Source organism: Scyliorhinus canicula, chromosome 21 (assembly GCF_902713615.1).
Source record: "Scyliorhinus canicula chromosome 21, sScyCan1.1, whole genome shotgun sequence".
Taxonomy (NCBI): domain Eukaryota; kingdom Metazoa; phylum Chordata; class Chondrichthyes; order Carcharhiniformes; family Scyliorhinidae; genus Scyliorhinus; species Scyliorhinus canicula.
Window position 1 is genome coordinate 17,997,704 of NC_052166.1, and position 22,060 is coordinate 18,019,763.

General features: G+C 52.9%; 1 protein-coding gene across 5 annotated transcripts in view; it reads right to left on the reverse strand.

Annotated features, from left to right (window-relative positions):
* Positions 1-22,060, reverse strand: part of LOC119955438 (tetratricopeptide repeat protein 28-like) — a 390,291-nt gene that overhangs the window by 42,598 nt on the left and 325,633 nt on the right. For all 5 annotated transcript variants that reach the window (XM_038781602.1, XM_038781600.1, XM_038781597.1 and 2 more), the window contains exons 16-17: positions 15,703-15,869; positions 13,124-13,267 (exon numbers count right to left, since the gene is read on the reverse strand). In XM_038781602.1, coding sequence (XP_038637530.1) covers positions 13,124-13,267; positions 15,703-15,869 — 311 coding nt within the window. The remainder of the gene's footprint in view (positions 1-13,123; positions 13,268-15,702; positions 15,870-22,060) is intronic.

The following is a 22,060-nucleotide window of genomic DNA, read 5'->3' on the forward strand; positions in this document are numbered from 1 at the left end:
AAGATGTCAGTAAGATCAACCATTGTAATCACTTCACTCACACCCTGAGGCTTCCCCTAAGCCATTCACTCTCTGCCTCTCACTGATTGCGACTCGCCCTCCTCTTGCTTCCTCACTCCCCCATTGCCAACCCCCCCACTACCCCTCCCCCACTGTCAAACCCCCACTGCCCCTCCCCCACTCCTCCTCCCCCACTGCCAACACCCCAGTCACTCCCCCACTCCCCCTCCCCCACTGCCACTCCACCTCCCCCACTGCCAACCCCCACTGCCACTCCCCCACACCTCCTCCCCCACTGCTAACCCCCCACTGTCACGCCCCCTCCCCCACTGCCAACCCCCCACTACCAAGCCCCCACTGCCCCTCCCCACACCCCCTCCCCCTCCCCCACTGCCAACCCCCCACTGCCACTTCCTCACTTCCTCTCCCCCTCCCCCACTGCCCCATCCCACTCCCCCTGCCACACTACCCCTCCCCCACTGTCACTCCCCCTCCCCGACTGCCAACCCCCCACTGCCAATGTCCCACACTACCCCTCCCCCACTGTCACTCCCCCTCCCCGACTGCCAACCCCCCACTGCCAATGCCCCACACCCCCTCCCCACTCGCCCTCCTGTGGCGCTAACAATTATACTCAAAGACGAGAGAAAAGTACAATCGAGGCTTTATTGCTGTGTGATGCTATTCCTCCGGCTGCAACTGAAGACTAGAGTCTGAGTGACTCACACGCATATTTATACACAAGCTCCCTGTGGGCAGAGCTAGCCGGCAGGGGCTTACCGGAGGAACCTGTATTACAGACACAGCCCTACATCCCCCTACTGCAAGTATGCATATCTACACACCTCCCCCACTGCCAACCCCCAGTCACTCCCCCACTCCCTCTCCCCCACCCCCACTGCCACTCCACCTCCCCCACTGCCAACCCCACTGCCACTCCTCCACACCCCCTCCCCCACTGCCCCTCCCCCACTCCCCCTCCCCCACTGTCACTCCCCCTCCCCCACTGTCACTCCCCCACTCCCCCTCCCCCACAGCCCCTTCCCCTCTTCCCCTCCCCATTGCCACTCACCCACTCCCCCTCCCCCACTGTCACTGCCCCAGTCCTCCACTGCCACTCCCCCACTCTCCCTCTTCCTCTCCCCCACTGCCCCTCCCCACTCCCCACTGCCCATCCCCTCCACAACTGCCACTCCCCCACTCCCCCTTCCCCACTCCTCCACTGCCACTCCCCCACTCCCCCTCTCCCCCCACTGCCCTTCTCCCACTGCTACTCCCCCAGTGCCACTCCCCTCCCCCACTGTCACTCCCCCACTGCCACTCCCCCACTGTCCCTCCCCCACTGCCACTCCCCCACTGTCCCTCCCCCACTGCCACTCCCCCACTGTCCCTCCCCCACTGTCATTCCCCCAATGTCCCTCCCCCACAGTCACTCACTCCCCCCACTGCCACTCCCCCACTGTCCCTCCCCCACTGTCACACCCCCATTGTCCCTCCCCCACTGCCACTCCCCCACTCCCCCTCCCCCACTCCCCCCTCCCCACTCCCCCCACTGCCCTTCCCCCACTGCCACTCCCCCACTGTCCCTCCCCACTGTCACTCCCCCCATTGTCACTCCCCCACTGTCACTCCCCCATTGCCACTCACCCATTCCCCCTCCCCCACTGTCACTCCCACCACTCCCCTACTGCCACTCCACTCACTGCCACTCCCCACCACCGCTGTTACCCCAACACCAACTGCGCACTCCCCCACTCTCCCTCTTCCCCCTCCCCCACGGTCACTCCCCCACTGTTCACTCCCCCTTCTGTCACTCCCCCGACCTCCCCTCCCGCACATCAACCCCTCCCCCACTGTCACTCCCCCCACTGGTCCACTACCCCATGACCACATCCCCACTGCCAACCTCCCCTTTCACTCCCCTAAACGTCATCTCCAGCCACTATCACTCCCCAGAGGGCACTCCCCTTGAGCATCTCTCCCACAGCAACTCAGCCCCCATTATCCATCCCTTAGCAACCACTCCCATTACCACTCGCCCACTGTCCTTCACCTAGATTAAATACTCCCCCAAGTGGCCACATGCCCTGAGCGTGCCTTTCCCACTGTCAGTTCCTCTACTGCCAACTCCGTCACTGCCCCACACCCACTGTCCCTCACCCACTGTCCCTCACCCACTGCCACTCACCCACTGCCCCTCAACCACTGCCCCTCACCCACTGTCCCTCACCCCACTGCCACTCACCCCACTGCCCCTCACCCACTGTCCCTCACCCACTGCCCCTTATCCACTGCCCCTCACCCACTGCCCCTCATCCACTGCCCCTCACCCACTGTCCCTCACCCCACTGCCTCTCATCCACTGCCCCTAACCCACTGCCCCTCATCCACTGCCCCTCACCCCACTGCCCCTCACCCACTGCCCCTCATCCACTGCCCATCACCCACTGTCCCTCATCCACTGCCTCTCATCCACTGCCCCTCACCCACTGCCCCTCACCCACTGCCCCTCACCCACTGCCCATCACCCACTGTCCCTCATCCACTGCCCCTCATCCACTGCCCTCACCCACTGTCCCTCACCCACTGCCTCTCATCCACTGCCCCTCACCCACTGTCCCTCACCCACTGCCCCTCACCCACTGCCCATCACCCACTGTCCCTCATCCACTGCCCCTCACCCACTGCCCCTCACTCACTGCCCCTCACCCACTGCCACTCATCCACTGCCCCTCATCCACTGCCCCTCACCCACTGTCCCTCACCCACTGCCCCTCACCCACTGCCCCTCACCCACTGCCCCTCACCCACTGCCACTCACCCACTGCCCCTCACCCACTGCCCCTCATCCACTGCCCCTCACCCACTGTCCTTCACCCACTGCCCCTCATCCACTGCCCCTCACTCACTGCCCCTCACCCACTGTCCCTCACACAACTGTCCCTCACCCCACTGCCCCTCACCCACTGCCCCTCACCCACTGCCCCTCACCCACTGCCCCTCACCCACTACCCCTCACCCACTGTCCCTCACCCCACTGCCCCTCACCCACTGCCCTTCATCCACTACCCCTCATCCACTGCCCCTCACCCACTGCCTCACCCACTGTCCCTCACCCGTCCCTCACCCACTGCCCCTCACCCCACTGTCCCTCACCCACTGCCCCTCACCCACTGCCCCTCACCCACTGTCCCTCATCCACTGCCCCTCACCCACTGCCCCTCACCCACTGCCCCTCACCCCACTGCCCCTCACCCACTGCCCTTCATCCACTACCCCTCATCCACTGTCCCTCACCCATCCCTCACCCACTGCCCCTCACCCCACTGTCCCTCACCCACTGCCCCTCATCCACTGCCCCTCACCCACTGTCCCTCACCCCACTGCCCCTCACCCACTGTCCCTCACCCACTGCCCCTCACTCACTGCCCCTCACCCACTGCCCCTCACTCACTGCCCCTCACCCACTGCCCCTCATCCACTGCCCCTCACCCACTGCCCCTCATCCACTGCCCATCACCCACTGTCCCTCATCCACTGCCTCTCATCCACTGCCCCTCACCCACTGCCCCTCACCCACTGCCCCTCACCCACTGCCCATCACCCACTGTCCCTCATCCACTGCCCTCATTTACTGCCCCTCACCCACTGTCCCTCACCCACTGCCTCTCATCCACTGCCCCTCACCCACTGTCCCTCACCCACTGCCCCTCACCCACTGCCCATCACCCACTGTCCCTCATCCACTGCCCCTCACCCACTGCCCCTCACTCACTGCCCCTCACCCACTGCCCCTCATCTACTGCTCCTCACCCACTGCCCCTCACCCACTGTCCCTCACCCACTGCCCCTCACCCACTGCCCCTCACCCACTGCCCCTCACCCACTGCCACTCACCCACTGCCCCTCACCCACTGCCCCTCACCCACTGTCCCTCACCCAACTGTCCCTCACCCCACTGCCCCTCACCCCACTGCCCCTCACCCACTGCCCCTCACCCACTGTCCCTCACCCAACTGTCCCTCACCCCACTGCCCCTCACCCACTGCCCCTCACCCACTACCCCTCACCCACTGTCCCTCACCCACTGCCCCTCACCCACTGCCCTCACCCACTGTCCCTCATCCACTGCCCCTCACCCACTGTCCCTCACCCCACTGCCCTTCATCCACTACCCCTCATCCACTGCCCTTCACCCACTGCCTCACCCACCCCTCACCTACTGCCCCTCACCCCACTGTCCCTCACCCACTGCCCCTCACCCACTGCCCCTCACCCACTGTCCCTCATCCACTGCCCCTCACCCACTGCCCCTCACCCACTGCCCCTCACCCACTATCCCTCACCCACTGCCCCTCACCCCACTGCCCCTCACCCACTGCCCCTCACCCCACTGCCCCTCACCCACTGTCCCTCATCCACTGCCCCTCACCCACTGCCCCTCACCCAATGCCCTCATCCACTGCCCCTCACCCCACTGTCCCTCATCCACTGTCCCTCATCCACTGCCCCTCACCCCACTGTCCCTCAACACTGCCCCTCACCCCACTGTCCCTCATCCACTGCCCCTCATCCACTGCCCCTCACCCCACTGTCCCTCATCCACTGCCCCTCACCCCACTGTGTCTCATCCACTGCCCCTCACTCCACTGTCACTCACCCCACTGCCCCTCACCCACTGCCCCTCACTCACTACCCCTCATCCACTGTCCCTCATCCACTGTCCCTCACCCACTGTCCCTCACCCACTGCCCCTCACCCACTGCCCCTCACCCACTGTCCCTCACCCACTGCCCCTCACCCACTGCCCCTCACCTACTGCCCCTCACCCACTGCCCCTCATCCACTGTCCCTCACCCACTGTCCCTCATCCACTGTCCCTCATCCACTGTCCCTCACACACTGTCCCTCATCCACTGTCCCTCACCCACTGCCACTTGACCTTTGTCACTTAATCACTGCTTCCACGTTGTCACAATTCAGCTTTTAATTTTACTCCACTGACTACAAATATAAATTTATGACTGAGATATGATGGGTTATTTCTGACTGGTTTCCAGTCAGTGTTAAATTATGGCTAATGTAACAAGATGGCTGTTACACTATTTCCAGGCCATGCCGATGAGGTGTTCTAACTGAAGTGTTTAACATGAGTAAGGGATTCAATGAAGAAGATAGGGAAACAGTTTTTTGTGAAGGTTTCCAAATATGGTCAGCAGGATCCAGATGTAACTGTATCGAGATACCGTGTGGGATTCTCCGATTTCCAATGTCGAAATCGCGTTCGGCGATTCGCCGGAGAATCTGTTTTACGCTACAATCGGGGGCGGCGTTGTTTTTCGAATGCTCCGCCCCCTCAAAAACGGCGTAATCGCTGAATACGTCGCACTCCGTTGGGACGGCCTCAGGGCGTCACCTGAGGTCCTTCCCTGATGCTCCTTCCCCGTTGGGACAACTTCCCGATGCCGTCAGTTTCCGGGGACCTCGCGTGGCGGCTGCAGATTGTACCCAGCGCCGCCACAGTCGGGGTGGGGGGCCATACCCCTCGCTGGGGGGACTTTGGCGGGGGCTGGGAGGACTGGTGAGGGATGGTCCGGGGGTGGCAAGGGGGGTGGGGGGGTTACATGGGGGCACTGTCTGGCAGGCCGGATCCACGCACGGCCGACGCCATGTTGTACGGTACAGGCCGCCGCTGTGCACATGCACGGCCACGGCAATTGTCCGTCCTTATCTGCAGGTAAAGCTGGGGGCTTTACGTGGCGCGGTTGCTAGCCCCCCCCCCCCCCCCCCCCCCCCCCCCCACCAGGAGCATCGGTGCAGGGGCGGTGCCGGGTTGTTGGTCGTGGGACCAGACACACGCTCCGGAAATAGCCTCAAAATCGGAGAATCCAGCCCACCGTTTCTTCAGCAGGGTAAGGATCACTGTGTAACTGTACAGAGTTACTGTTTATTCAGCAGGGTAAGGATTTCCTCACTGTGTAACTGTACAGAGTTACTGTTTATTCAGCAGGGTAAGGATGTACTCACTGTGTAACTGTACAGAGTTACTGTTTATTCAGCAGGGTAAGGATGTACTCACTGTGTAACTGTACAGAGTTACTGTTTATTCAGCAGGGTAAGGAGTTACTCACTGTGTAACTGTACAGAGTTACTGTTTATTCAGCAGGGTAAGGATGTACTCACTGTGTAACTGTACAGAGTTACTGTTTATTCAGCAGGGTAAGGATGTACTCACTGTGTAACTGTACAGAGTTACTGTTTATTCAGCAGGGTAAGGAGTTACTCACTGTGTAACTGTACAGAGTTACTGTTTATTCAGCAGGGTAAGGAGTTACTCACTGTGTAACTGTACAGAGTTACTATTTATTCAGCAGGGTAAGGAGTTACTCACTGTGTAACTGTACAGAGTTACTGTTTATACAGCAGGGTAAGGATTAACTCACTGTGTAACTGTACAGACTTACTGATTATTCAGCTGGGTAAGGATCACTGTGTAACTGTACAGAGTTACTGTTTATTCAGCAGGGTAAGGATTTACTCACTGTGTAACTGTACAGAGTTACTGTTTATTCAGCAGGGTGAGGATTTACTCACTGTGTAACTGTACAGAGTTACTGTTTATTCAGCAGGGTAAGGATTTACTCGCTGTGTAACTGTACAGAGTTACTGTTTATTCAGCAGGGTGAGGATTTACTCGCTGTGTAACTGTACAGAGTTACTGTTTATTCAGCGGGGAAAGGATTTACTCGCTGTGTAACTGTAACAGAGTTACTGTTTATTCAGCAGGGTAAGGATTTACTCACTGTGTAACTGTACAGAAGTACTGTTTATTCAGCAGCGTAAGGATTTACTCACTGTGTAACTGTACAGAGTTACTGTTTATTCAGCAGGGTAAGGATTTACTCACTGTATAACTGTACAGTTACTGTTTACTTAGCAGGGTAAGGATTGCTCACTGTGCAACTGTATAGACTTACTGATTATTCAGCTGGGTAAGGATCACTGTATAACTGTACAGTTACTGTTTATTCAGCAGGGTAAGGATTTACTCACTGTGTAACTGTACAGTTAATGTTTATACAGCAGGGTAAGGATTAACTCACTGTGTAACTGTACAGAGTTACTGTTTATTCATCAGGGTAAGGATTTACTCACTGTGTAACTGTACAGAGTTACTGTTTATTCAGCAGGGTAAGGATTTACTCACTGTGTAACTGTACAGAGTTACTGTTTATTCAGCAGGGTGAGGATTTACTCACTGTGTAACTGTACAGAGTTACTGTTTATTCAGCAGGGTAAGGATTTACTCGCTGTGTAACTGTACAGAGTTACTGTTTATTCAGCAGGGCAAGGATCACTGTGTACTGTACAGTTACTGTTTATTCAGTAGGGTAAGGATTTACTCACTGTGTTACTGTCCAGAGTTACTGGTTGTTCAGCAGGGTAAGGATTTATCCACTGTGTAACTGTACAGTTACTGTTTATTCAGCAGGGTAAGGATTTACTCACTGTGTAACTGTACAGAGTTACTGTTTATTCAGCAGGGTAAGGATTTACTCGCTGTGTAACTGTACAGAGTTACTGTTTATTCAGCAGGGCAAGGATCACTGTGTACTGTACAGTTACTGTTTATTCAGCAGGGTAAGGATTTACTCACTGTGTAACTGTACAGTTACTGTTGATTCAGCAGGGTAAGGATTTACTCGCTGTGTAACTGTAACAGAGTTACTGTTTATTCAGCAGGGTAAGGATTTACTCACTGTGTAACTGTACAGAGTTACTATTTATTCAGCAGGGTAAGAATCACTGTGTAACTGTACAAAGTTACTGTTTATTCAGCAGGGTAAGGATTAACTCACTGTGTAACTGTTCAGTTACTGTTTATTCAGCAGGGTAAGGATTTACTCACTGTGTAACTGTCCAGAGTTACTGTTTATTTGGCAGGGTAAGGATTTACTCACAGTGTAACTGTACAGAATTACTCTTTATTCAGCAGAGTAAGGACTTACTCGCTGTGTAACTGTACAGAGTTACTGTTTATTCAGCGGGGTAAGGATTTACTCACTGTGTAACTGTACAGAGTTACTGTTTATTCAGCAGGGTAAGGATTTACTCACTATGTAACTGTACAGAATTACTGATTATTCAGCTGGGTAAGGATTACTGTGTAACTGTACAGTTACTGTTTATTCAGCAGGGTAAGGATTTACTCACTGTGTAACTGTACAGAGTTACTGTTTATTTAGCAGGGTAAGGATTTACTCACAGTGTAACTGTACAGAATTACTCTTTATTCAGCAGGGTAAGGATTTACTCGCTGTGTAACTGTACAGTTACTGTTTATTCAGCAGGGTAAGGATTTACTCACTGTGTAACTGTATAGAGTTGCTGTTTATTCAGCAGGGTAAGGATTTACTCACAGTGTAACTGTACAGAATTACTCTTTATTCAGCAGGGTAAGGATTTACTCGCTGTGTAACTGTACAGTTACTGTTTATTCAGCAGGGTAAGGATTTACTCACTGTGTAACTGTATAGAGTTGCTGTTTATTCAGCAGGGTAAGGATCACTGTGTAACTGTACAGAGTTACTGTTTATTCAGCAGGGTAAGGATTGCTCACTGTGTAACTGTACAGAGTTACTGTTTATTCAGCAGGGTAAGGATCACTGTGTAACTGTACAGAGTTACTGTTTATTCAGCAGGGTAAGGATTTACTCGCTGTGTAACTGTACAGAGTTACTGTTTATTCAGCGGGGAAAGGATTTACTCACTGTGTAACTGTACAGTTACTGTTTATTCAGCAGGGTAAGGATTTACTCACTGTGTAACTCTGATATTCCTGTTTATTCAGCAGGGTAAGGAGTTACTCACTGTGTAATTGTACAGAGTTACTGTTTATTCAGCACGGTAAGGATTTCCTTACTGTCTAACTGTACAGGGTTACTGTTTATTCAGCAGGGTAAGGATTTACTCGCTGTGTAACTGTACAGAGTTACTGTTTATTCAGCAGGGTAAGGATCACTATGTAACTGTACAGATCACTGTTTATTCAGCGGGGTAAGGATTGGTCACTGTGTAACTACAGAGTTACTGTTTATTCTACAGGGTATGGATTTACTCACTGTGTAACTGTACAGTTACTGTTTATTCAGCAGGGTAAGGATTTACTCGCTGTGTAACTGTACAGAGTTACTGTTTATTCAGCAGGGTAAGGATTTACTCGCTGTGTAACTGTACAGAGTTACTGTTTATTCAGCAGGGTAAGGATCACTATGTAACCGTACAGGTCACTGTTTATTCAGCAGGGTAAGGATTGGTCACTGTGTAACTACAGTTACTGTTTATTCAGCAGGGTAAGGATTAACTCACTGTGTAACTACAGAGTTGCTGTTTATTCTACAGGGTAAGGGTTTACTCACTGTGTAACTGTACAGAGTTACTGTTTATTCAGCAGGGTAAGGATCTACTCACTGTGTAACTGTACAGAGTTACTGTTTATTCAGCAGGGTAAGGATTTACTCGCTGTGTAACTGTACAGAGTTACTGTTTATTCAGCAGGGTAAGGATTTACTCGCTGTGTAACTGTACAGAGTTACTGTTTATGCTACAGGGTAAGCATTTACTCACTGTATAACTGTACAGTTACTGTTGATTCAGCAGGGTAAGGATTTACTCACTGTGTAACTGTAACAGAGTTACTGTTTATTCAGCAGGGTAAGGATTTACTCACTGTGTAACTGTACAGAGTTACTGTTTATTCAGCAGGGTAAGGATTTCCTCACTGTCTAACTGTACAGAGGTACTGTTTATTCAGCAGGGTAAGGATTTATTCGCTGTGCAACTGTACAGAGTTACTGTTTATGCTACAGGGTAAGCATTTACTCACTGTATAACTGTACAGTTACTGTTGATTCAGCAGGGTAAGGATTTACTCACTGTGTAACTGTACAGAGTTACTGTTTATTCAGCGGGGTAAGGATTGCTCACTCTGTAACTGTACAGAGTTACTGTTTATGCTACAGGGTAAGGATTTACTCGCTGTGTAACTGTCCAGAGTTACTGTTTATTCAGCAGGGTAAGGATTAAATCATTGTGTAACTGTACAGAGTTACTGTTTATTCAGCAAGGTAAGGATTAACTCACTGTCTAACTGTACAGAGTTACTGTTTATTCAGCAGGGTAAGCATTTACTCATTGTATAACTGTACAGTTACTGTTTATTCAGCAGGGTAAGGATTAACTCACTGTGTAACTGTACAGAGTTACTGTTTATTCAGCAGGGTAAGCATTTACTTACTGTGTAACTGTACAGAGTTACTGGTTATTCAACAGGGTAAGGATCACTGTATAAATTTACAGTTATTGTTTATTCAGCAGGGTAAGGATTTACTCACTGCATAACAGTACAGTTACTGTTGATTCAGCAGAGTAAGGGCTTACAGTGTAGTGTTATTGTTTATTCAGCTCTCTAACTATACAGTTGCTGCTTATTCAGTCGCGTAAGGGTTTAATATCATGCATAATCTCCAGCTGTCAGATTCTAACATAGAACATAGAAAATAGAACATTACAGCGCGGTACAGGCTCTTGGCCCTCGATGTTGCGCCGACCGTGAAACCCCTCTAAAGTCCATCTACACTATTCCATTATCGTCCATATGTCTATCCAATTACCATTTGAATGCGTTTGGTGTTGGCGAGTCCACTACTGTTGCAGGCAGGGCATTCCACGCCCTTACTACTCTGAGTAAAGAACCTACCTCTGACATCTGTCCTATATCTATCTCCCCTCAATTTAAAGCTATGTCCCCTCGTGTTGGGCATCACCATCGAGGAAAAAGACTCTCACTGTCCACCCTATCTAATCCTCTGATCATCCTGTATGCCTCAATTAAGTCACCTCTTAACCTTCTTCGTCTCTAACGAAAACAGCCTCAAGTCCTTCAGCCTTTCCTCATAAGATCTTCCCTCCATACCATGCAACATCCTAGTAAATCTCCTCTGCACTCTTTCCAATGCTTCCACATACTTACTATAATGCGGTGACCAGAACTGCACGCAATACTCCAAATACGGCCGCACCAGAGTTTTGTACAACAGCAACATGACCTCATGGCTCCGAAACTCAATTCCTCTACCAATAAAAGCTAACACACTGTACGCCTTCTTAACAACCCTCTCAACCTGGGTGGCAACTTTCAGGGATCTATGTACATGAACACCAAGATCTCTCTGCTCATCCACACTACCAAGAATCTTACCATTAGCCCAGTACTCTGTCTTCCTGTTATTCCTTCCAAAATGAATCACCTCACACTTTTCTGCATTAAACTCCATTTGCCACCTGTTAGCCCAGCTCTGCAGCTTATCTATGTCCCTCTGTAACTTGTAACATCCTTCTGCACTGTCCACCACTCCACCGACTTTAGTGTCATCTGCAAATTTACTCACCCATCCTTCTGCGCCCTCCTCCAGGTCATTTATAAAAATGACAAAAAGCAGTGGCCCCAAAACAGATCCTTGTGGTACACCACTAGTAACTGGACTCCAGTCCGAACATTTCCCATCAACCACCACCCTTTGTCTTCTTCCAGCTAGCCAATTTCTGATCCAAACTGCTAAATCACCCTGAATCCCATGTCTCCGTATTTTCTGCAATAGCCTACCATGGGGAATCTTATCAAACGCTTTACTGAAATCCATATACACCGCATCAACTGCTTTACCCTTATCCAACTGTTTGGTCACCTTCTCAAAGAACTCAATAAGGTTTGTGAGGCACGACCTACCCTTCACAGAAACCATGTTGACTATCTCTGATTAAATTATTCCTTTCCAGATGATTATACATCCGATCTCTTATAAACCTTACCAAGATTTTGCCCACAACAGAAGTAAGGCTCACTGGTCTATAATTACCTGGGTTGTCTCTACTCCCCTTCTTGAACAAGGGGACAACATTTGCTATCCTCCAGTCATCTGGCACTATTCCTGTAGACAAAGATGACTTAAAGATCAAAGCCAAAGGCTCAGCAATCTCCTCCCTAGCTTCCCAGAGAATCCGAGGATAAATCCCATCCGGCACAGGGGACTTATTTATTTTAACACTTTCCAGAATCGCTAACATCTTCTCCTGATGAACCTCAAGCCCTTTTAGTCTAGTAGCCTGTATCTCAGTATTCTCCTCGACAACACTAACTGAAGAGATGGAAGGCTCGTGTGGTCTTCTCTTTCAAAATGTAGACATTGAATATAGCATCAGGAGGAGGCCATTTGCTCCTTTCGCCTGCTCCACCATTCAATATGGTCATGGCTGACCCTCTAGCTTAATACCATACTTGTGCACTCTCCCCATCCCACTTGGCACCTTTAGAGTCTTGAAATCTATCTATTTCCTTCTTAAATACAATCAGTGACTGGACCTCCACAGCCTCCTGTGGTAGAGAATTCCACAGGTTCACCACCCTCTGAGTGAAGAAACCTCTCCTCATCTCAGTTCTAAATGGCCCGGCCCGTATCCTGAGACTGACCCAGTCAGAGGGATCAACATCCAGTCTGTGCAGCCCTGTCACAATTTTATTTGATTCAATTAGATCTCCTCTCATTCTTCTAAGTTCCAGTGAAAACAGGCCTAGTCGACCCAATCTCTCCTTAGACAACAACCCTGCCAGCCGATTAATGAGACTACTTCACTGCCTCTATGGCAAGGATACCCTTTCTTAGATAAGAGGATAAATCTGCACACAATACTCCAGTCACCGTCTCACCAAGGCCCTGTACAGCTGCAGTAAGACATCCTTGTTCCTGTACTCAATCCTCTCTCAATGAAGGCCAACATACCATTTGCCTTTCTAACTACTTCCTGTACCGGCATGTTTATTTTCAGTGACTGGTGAACTAGGATTCCCAGGTCTCTTTATATGCCAACATTTCTCAATCTATCATTTAAATAATATGCTGCCATTCTGTTTCTCCATCCGAAATGGATAACTTCACATTTATCCACTTTATACTGCATCTGCCATCTATTTGCCCACTCATTCAATTGTCTAAATCACCTTGAAGCCTCTTAACATCCTCCTCGCCACTCATATTCCCACTGGGTCTTTCCGGCACGTGTTTACCTGTGTTATTGGGAACGAGCCGTTTGATTGCTTCTGTCATTAGCAGATGGAGCAGTTTGAGCACTGATGACATTGAGCCTTGATTCACAATGAGCTCTTCAAGGCTTCTCTGTATCTCCAGCAGAAGAGCTTTCTGATCTGTAACTGAAGCAGCAGAGATTGCATTATAGCTGGGACAGTGCAATTCGAGTTCCTCTCAAACCCTGTTAAATTGAACATGACCAAACCAACAACATGGGGTAATGTTACACACACACATTATCCAGCAGTGAGTGTTCTATTAGGATAGTGATGTTGGAACAAACCCATTTGAGAATCACTTGGATTCCCAGCTATAGTAGGTATCAGCCTGACACAAGGAATCATTGCACAGTTCCTTCTGTTGCATTTCCAACAACTGTGTTAACAGTAAACCCAATAGCAAAGGTTGGAGTAAGGTGTTTCGCTAGGAAAGTCTCTGCCATGGATTCCTGACCCACTCATACACAAGAGCCAAAGGTGTGAATTGCAATGTTCAGGTACTGCTCCTGGCCACTGCCTGGAATATAGGCTGAATTACTGCAAGTGTGGATAATTTCCAAATAGGAAACAGCCCACTGCCTGTGCTTATCAGAAGCATTTAAGTTTCAATGGGTGGATATTGGTGACTTGGCAATACATGTGCGGTTTGCAGGAAGTGTACAAAGGAGTGGATGGTCTGGTTTGTCTGTGAAATAGCCAGCTAACTCCGTATGCCTACATTTGTACACCTACACCTATGGTATTCGTACAGGTAATGGCCACAGCATGAGATAGCTGCTGGGCCCTTGCTAAACACTGACCAGCAATGGCTTGGTGCCTGAAGGGGAAGGTGAGTACGTTTAGAAAACCCAGTCACAGCATGCACTAGTGAACAATATGGTGTAGAACAGAGAGAGCAGAAATTGAATTCTGGGTTTCAGTGTGTACTGTGTATGTACAGGTTGGGTGTATTGTGTATGTACAGGTCGGGTGTATTGTGTATGTATAGATTGGGTGTATTGTGTATGCACGGGTCAGGTGTATTGTGTTTGTGTAGGTAGGGTGTATTGTGTATGTAAAGGTTGGTGTATTGTGTATGTACAGGTCGGGTGTATTGGTATGTATAGATTGGGTGTATTATGTATGTACGGGTCAGGTATATTGTGTATGTGTAGATAGGGTGTATTGTGTATGTAAAGGTTTGGTGTATTGCGTATGTACAGGTCAGGTGCATTGTGTACTTGCAGGTCGAGGGTACAATGTACATAGGGCTCGGGTGTATTCTGTACCTATGGGTTGGATGTATTGAGTTTATGCAGTTAGGTGTATTATGTATGTACGGCTCGGATGTATTATATATGTACTGATCAGGGGTATTGTGTATGTACAGGTCGGGTGTATTGTGTATGTAAAGATGGGGTGTACTGTGTATGTATAGGTCAGGTGTTTTTGGTATGTACAGCTCGGGTGTATTGTGTATGTACATGTACATTTAGGGCAGCACAGTAGCACAAGTGGCTTGCACTGTGGCTTCACAGCACCAGGGTCCCAGGTTCGATTTCCCGCTGGGTCACTGTCTGTGCGGAGTCTGCACATTCTCCCCGTGTCTGCGTGGGTTTCCTCCGGGTGCTCCGGTTTCCTCCCACAGTCCAAAGACATGCAGGTTAGGTGGATTGGCCATGATAAATTGTCCTTAGTGCCCAAAAAGGTTAGGAGGCGTTATTGGGTTATGGGGATAGGGTGGAAGTGAGGGCTTAAGTGAGTCGGTGCAGACTCGATGGACCAAATGGCTTCCTTCGGCACTGTGTGTTCTATGTCAAGTGTATTATATGTACAAGTCAGGTATACTGCTTTTGTATTTGTGATATGTGTTGTGTATGTACAGATCAGGTGCCTTGTGTATGTACAGATCAGGTGTATTGTACGTACAGGTCGGGTGTACTGTGCATGTACAGGTTGGGTGTATTATCCCAATACCCCTGTAAATGAATCCCCCTCCCTCACTCTTTCCTCATAGCTCTGCCAACTTTTCCTTTTCAAATATTTCTCACATTATCTTTTGAAATTTTAAAAATAATTCCAATTAAGGGGCAATTTAGTGTGGACAATCCACCTACCCTGCACATCTTTGGTTTGTGGTTGTGAGACCCAGGCAGACACGGTGAGAATGTGCAAACCATGACCCGGGGCCGGGGTCGAACCCGGGTCTTTAGCACCATGAGGCAGCAGTGCTAACCACTGCACCATCGTGCCACCACCTTTTGAAATGTATTAGTGAATCTGTTCACATCACCCTGGGGCTGCACAGTAGCACAGTGCTTCACAGCACCAGGGTCCCAGGTTCGATTCCCCGTTGGGGTCACTGTGCGGAGTCTGCACGTTCTCCCTGCGTCTGCATGGGTTTCCTCCGGGAGCTCCGGTTTCCTCCCACAAGTCTCGAAAGACGTGCTGTTAGGTGAATTGGACATTCTGAATTCTCCCTACGTGTAACCGAACAGGCGCCGGAATCACATCTCTTCATCTTTTCTGTTTTTAAGCATGTGTACAATCTGGATATTGGAGTCTTGCTGCACTGTTACCTGGTGAGGTGTATGGTACAGGATTCAGCCAGTCCTGTTTGGTGCTCTGAACCAGCTCTTCCTCAGCGTTCTCCATCTTCTGGTGCAACATGCCGTGTTTGACATCCAGCAAATTGACAAACATGTCCAATCCAAGCAGCACAAAGTTACACCAGTACCTCCCGAATCTGCGGAGACACAAACACTCTCCTTACACCGGCAAAACACAGAGTGAGACATCAGAAACACCCACATTCCAGGCAGCTCCAGCTACTATCAGGTTTATATTACTGAACTGGCCACCCAGAGAACATTAAGTAAAACCACGTCACTCACATGAAGTAAAACCACATCAGTTATAAAAGTCTAGGGGGAATGAAAATCTGGGCCGGAATCCTCCAGCCATTGGGAGTCTCTTTTTCCGCTGGCAACGCACCTCCACCCGGGGGTTTCCCGCCAGCATGGGCATTCGGTTGGAAATCCCATTGACAAGCAGCGGGAAGCGAGGATCCTGCCACCAGTGAACGGCACGGCGGCTGGCCGGCCGGGGAATCCAGCCCCATATATCAATCAGCCATTGTAAAAACCAATCTTGAATACGAATATCCTGTAGGGAAGGAAACCTCCCATTCTCAGGTGATCTGGTCTCTATGTGGCTCTGCCATCTATCCTAACCTGCACCAAATCTTGATCACACATCAGTTTGTACTCGCTGACGCACACGATGAAGCAACACCTCCATTTTAATATTTGCAGCTTTGTTGTCAGGTTCCTCCATGGCGTCAATCCCTCTCTAACTCTGTAATTTAGCCCAATCCAAAATTAGCCCAAGATTCCCACGCTCATCTAATTGTGGCCTCAAGCCCTCACCCGAATTTAATGGCTACATGGGTGGTGGTGCCTTTAGTTGCCACGGTGCTAAGCTCTGGAATTCCCTCTCTGAACCTCTCCCCCTCTCTGAACCTCTCCCCCTCTCTGAACCTCTCCCCCCCTCTCTGAACCTCTCCCCCTCTCTGAACCTCTCTGAACCTCGCCCCCTCTCTGAACCTCTCCCCCTCTCTGAACCTCTCCCCCTCTCTGAACCTCTCCCCCCCTCTCTGAACCTCTCTCCCTCTCTAAACCTCTCTGAACCTCGCCCCCTCTCTGAACCTCTCCCCCTCTCTGAACCTCTCCCCCCCTCTCTGAACCTCTCCCCCTCTCTGAACCTCTCCCCCTCTCTGAACCTCTCCCCCTCTCTGAACCTCTCTCCCTCTCTGAACCTCTCCCCCTCTCTGAACCTCGCCCCCTCTCTGAACCTCTCCCCCTCTCTGAACCTCTCTGAACCTCTCCCCTCTCTGAACCTCTCCCCCTCTCTGAACCTCTCCCCCTCTCTGAACCTCTCCCCCCTCTCTGAACCTCTCCCCCTCTCTGAACCTCTCTGAACCTCGCCCCCTCTCTGAACCTCTCCCCCTCTCTGAACCTCTCTGAACCTCTCCCCTCTCTGAACCTCTCCCCCTCTCTGAACCTCTCCCCCTCTCCGAACCTCTCCCCCCCTCTCTGAACCTCTCCCCCTCTCTGAACCTCGCCCCCTCTCTGAACCTCTCCCCCTCTCTGAACCTCTCCCCCCCTCTCTGAACCTCTCCCCCTCTCTGAACCTCTCCCCCTCTCTGAACCTCTCTGAACCTCTCCCCCTCTCTGAACCTCTCCCCTCTCTGAACCTCTCTCCCTCTCTGAACCTCTCCCCCTCTCTGAACCTCTCCCCCTCTCTGAACCTCTCCCCCCCTCTCTGAACCTCTCCCCCTCTCTGAACCTCTCTGAACCTCGCCCCCTCTCTGAACCCCTCCCCCTCTCTGAACCTCTCCCCCTCTCTGAACCTCTCCCCCCCTCTCTGAACCTCTCTCCCTCTCTAAACCTCTCTGAACCTCGCCCCCTCTCTGAACCTCTCCCCCCTCTCTGAACCTCTCCCCCCCTCTCTGAACCTCTCCCCCTCTCTGAACCTCACCCCCTCTCTGAACCTCTCCCCCTCTCTGAACCTCTCTCCCTCTCTGAACCTCTCCCCCTCTCTGAACCTCGCCCCCTCTCTGAACCTCTCCCCCTCTCTGAACCTCTCTGAACCTCTCCCCTCTCTGAACCTCTCCCCCTCTCTGAACCTCTCCCCCTCTCCGAACCTCTCCCCCCCTCTCTGAACCTCTCCCCCTCTCTGAACCTCTCTGAAACCTCGCCCCCTCTCTGAACCTCTCCCCCTCTCTGAACCTCTCCCCCCCTCTCTGAACCTCTCCCCCTCTCTGAACCTCTCTGACCTCTCCCCCTCTCTGAACCTCTCCCCCTCTCTGAACCTCTCTCCCTCTCTGAACCTCTCCCCCCTCTCTGAACCTCGCCCCCTCTCTGAACCTCTCCCCCTCTCTGAACCTCTCCCCCCCCTCTCTGAACCTCTCCCCCTCTCTGAACCTCTCTGAACCTCTCCCCCTCTCTGAACCTCTACCCCTCTCTGAACCTCTCCCACCCTCTCTGAACCTCTCCCCCCCTCTCTGAACCTCTCCCCCTCTCTGAACCTCTCCCCCTCTCTGAACCTCTCCCCCTCTCTGAACCTCTCCCCCTCTCTGAACCTCTCCCCCTCTCTGAACCTCTCCGAACCTCTCCCCCTCTCTGAACCTCTCCCCCTCTCTGAACCTCTCCCCCTCTCTGAACCTCTCCCCTCTCTGAACCTCTCCCCCTCTCTGAACCTCTCTGAACCTCTCCCCTCTCTGAACCTCTCCCCCTCTCTGAACCTCTCTCTCTCTCTGAACCTCTCCCCCTCTCTGAACCTCTCCCCCTCTCTGAACCTCTCCCCCCCTCTCTGAACCTCTCCCCCTCTCTGAACCTCTCTGAACCTCGCCCCCTCTCTGAACCCCTCCCCCTCTCTGAACCTCTCCCCCTCTCTGAACCTCTCCCCCCCTCTCTGAACCTCTCTCCCTCTCTAAACCTCTCTGAACCTCGCCCCCTCTCTGAACCTCTCCCCCTCTCTGAACCTCTCCCCCCCTCTCTGAACCTCTCCCCCTCTCTGAACCTCTCCCCCTCTCTGAACCTCTCCCCCTCTCTGAACCTCTCTCCCTCTCTGAACCTCTCCCCCTCTCTGAACCTCGCCCCCTCTCTGAACCTCTCCCCCTCTCTGAACCTCTCTGAACCTCTCCCCTCTCTGAACCTCTCCCCCTCTCTGAACCTCTCCCCCTCTCCGAACCTCTCCCCCCCTCTCTGAACCTCTCCCCCCTCTCTGAACCTCTCTGAACCTCGCCCCCTCTCTGAACCTCTCCCCCTCTCTGAACCTCTCCCCCCCTCTCTGAACCTCTCCCCCTCTCTGAACCTCTCTGAACCTCTCCCCCTCTCTGAACCTCTCCCCCTCTCTGAACCTCTCTCCCTCTCTGAACCTCTCCCCCTCTCTGAACCTCGCCCCCTCTCTGAACCTCGCCCCCTCTCTGAACCTCTCCCCCCCCCTCTCTGAACCTCTCCCCCTCTCTGAACCTCTCTGAACCTCTCCCCCTCTCTGAACCTCTACCCCTCTCTGAACCTCTCCCACCCTCTCTGAACCTCTCCCCCCCTCTCTGAACCTCTCCCCCTCTCTGAACCTCTCCCCCTCTCTGAACCTCTCCCCCTCTCTGAACCTCTCCCCCTCTCTGAACCTCTCCCCCTCTCTGAACCTCTCCGAACCTCTCCCCCTCTCTGAACCTCTCCCCCTCTCTGAACCTCTCCCCCTCTCTGAACCTCTCCCCCTCTGAACCTCTCTGAACCTCTCCCCTCTCTGAACCTCTCCCCCTCTCTGAACCTCTCCCCCTCTCTGAACCTCTCCCCCTCTCTGAACCTCTCCCCCTCTCTGAACCTCTCCCCCTCTCTGAACCTCTCTGAACCTCTCCCCTCTCTGAACCTCTCCCCCTCTCTGAACCTCTCCCCCTCTCTGAACCTCTCCCCCCCTCTCTGAACCTCTCCCCCTCTCTGAACCTCTCTGAACCTCGCCCCCTCTCTGAACCTCTCCCCCTCTCTGAACCTCTCTGAACCTCTCCCCCTCTCTGAACCTCTCCCCCTCTCTGAACCTCTCTCCCTCTCTGAACCTCTCCCCCTCTCTGAACCTCGCCCCCTCTCTGAACCTCTCCCCCTCTCTGAACCTCTCCCCCCCTCTCTGAACCTCTCCCCCTCTCTGAACCTCTCTGAACCTCTCCCTCTCTCTGAACCTCTCCCCCTCTCTGAACCTCTCCCCCCCTCTCTGAACCTCTCCCCCCCTCTCTGAACCTCTCCCCCCCTCTCTGAACCTCTCCCCCTCTCTGAACCTCTCCCCCTCTCTGAACCTCTCTCCCCCTCTCTGAACCTCTCCCCCTCTCTGAACCTCTCCCCCTCTCTGAACCTCTCCCCCTCTCTGAACCTCTCCCCCTCTCTGAACCTCTCCCCCTCTGAACCTCTCTGAACCTCTCCCCCTCTCTGAACCTCTCCCCCTCTCTGAACCTCTCCCCCTCTCTGAACATCTCCCCCTCTGAACCTCTCTGAACCTCTCCCCCTCTCTGAACCTCTCCCCCTCTCTGAACCTCTCCCCCTCTCTGAACCTCTCCCCCTCTCTGAACCTCTCCCCTTCTCTGAACCTCTCTGAACCTCTCCCCCTCTCTGAACCTCCCCCCCTCTCTGAACCTCTCCCCTCTCTGAACCTCTCCCCCTCTCTGAACCTCTCCCCCTCTCTGACCTCTCCCCCTCTCTGAACCTCTCACCCTCTCTGAACCTCTCTGAACCTCTCCCCCTCTCTGAACCTCTCCCCCTCTCTGAACCTCTCCCCCTCTCTGAACCTCTCTCCCTCTCTGAACCTCTCCCCCTCTCTGAACCTCTCTCCCTCTCTGAACCTCTCCCCCTCTCTGAACCTCTCCCCCTCTCTGAACCTCTCCCCCTCTCTGAACCTCTCCCCCTCTCTGAACCTCTCCCCCTCTCTGAACCTCTCCCCCTCTCTGAACCTCTCCCCCTCTCTGAACCTCTCCCCCTCTCTGAACCTCTCCGAACCTCTCCCCTTCTCTGAACCTCTCCCCCTCTCTGACCTCTCCCCCTCTCTGAACCTCTCCCCCTCTGAACCTCTCTGAACCTCTCCCCTCTCTGAACCTCTCCCCCTCTCTGAACCTCTCCCCCTCTCTGAACCTCTCCCCCTCTCTGAACCTCTCCCCCTCTCTGAACCTCTCCCCCTCTCTGAACCTCTCTGAACCTCTCCCCTCTCTGAACCTCTCCCCCTCTCTGAACCTCTCCCCCTCTCTGAACCTCTCCCCCCCTCTCTGACCTCTCCCCCCCTCTCTGAACCTCTCCCCCTCTCTGAACCTCTCTGAACCTCGCCCCCTCTCTGAACCTCTCCCCCTCTCTGAACCTCTCCCCCGCTCTCTGAACCTCTCCCCCTCTCTGAACCTCTCTGAACCTCTCCCCCTCTCTGAACCTCTCCCCCTCTCTGAACCTCTCTCCCTCTCTGAACCTCTCCCCCTCTCTGAACCTCGCCCCCTCTCTGAACCTCTCCCCCTCTCTGAACCTCTCCCTCCCCCCCTCTCTGAACCTCTCCCCCTCTCTGAACCTCTCTGAACCTCTCCCCCTCTCTGAACTCTCCCCCTCTCTGAACCTCTCCCCCCCTCTCTGAACCTCCCCCCCCTCTGAACCTCTCCCCCCTTCTCTGAACCTCTCCCCCTCTCTGAACCTCTCCCCCTCTCTGAACCTCTCCCCCTCTCTGAACCTCTCCCCCTCTCTGAACCTCTCCCCCTCTCTGAACCTCTCCCCTCTGAACCTCTCTGAACCTCTCCCCCTCTCTGAACCTCTCCCCCTCTCTGAACCTCTCCCCCTCTCTGAACATCTCCCCCTCTGAACCTCTCTGAACCTCTCCCCCTCTCTGAACCTCTCCCCCTCTCTGAACCTCTCCCCCTCTCTGACCTCTCCCCCTCTCTGAACCTCTCCCCCTCTCTGAACCTCTCCCCTTCTCTGAACCTCTCTGAACCTCTCCCCCTCTCTGAACCTCCCCCCCTCTCTGAACCTCTCCCCCTCTCTGAACCTCTCCCCCCTCTCTGAACCTCTCCCCCTCTCTGACCTCTCCCCCTCTCTGAACCTCTCACCCTCTCTGAACCTCTCTGAACCTCTCCCCCTCTCTGAACCTCTCCCCCTCTGAACCTCTCTCCCTCTCTGAACCTCTCCCCCTCTCTGAACCTCTCTCCCTCTCTGAACCTCTCCCCCTCTCTGAACCTCTCTCCCTCTCTGAACCTCTCCCCCTCTCTGAACCTCTCCCCCTCTCTGAACCTCTCCCCTCTCTGAACCTCTCCCCCTCTCTGAACCTCTCCCCCTCTCTGAACCTCTCTCCCCTCTCTGAACCTCTCCCCTCTCGAACCTCTCCCCCTCTCTGAACCTTCTCCTCTCTTAAACCCTCCCC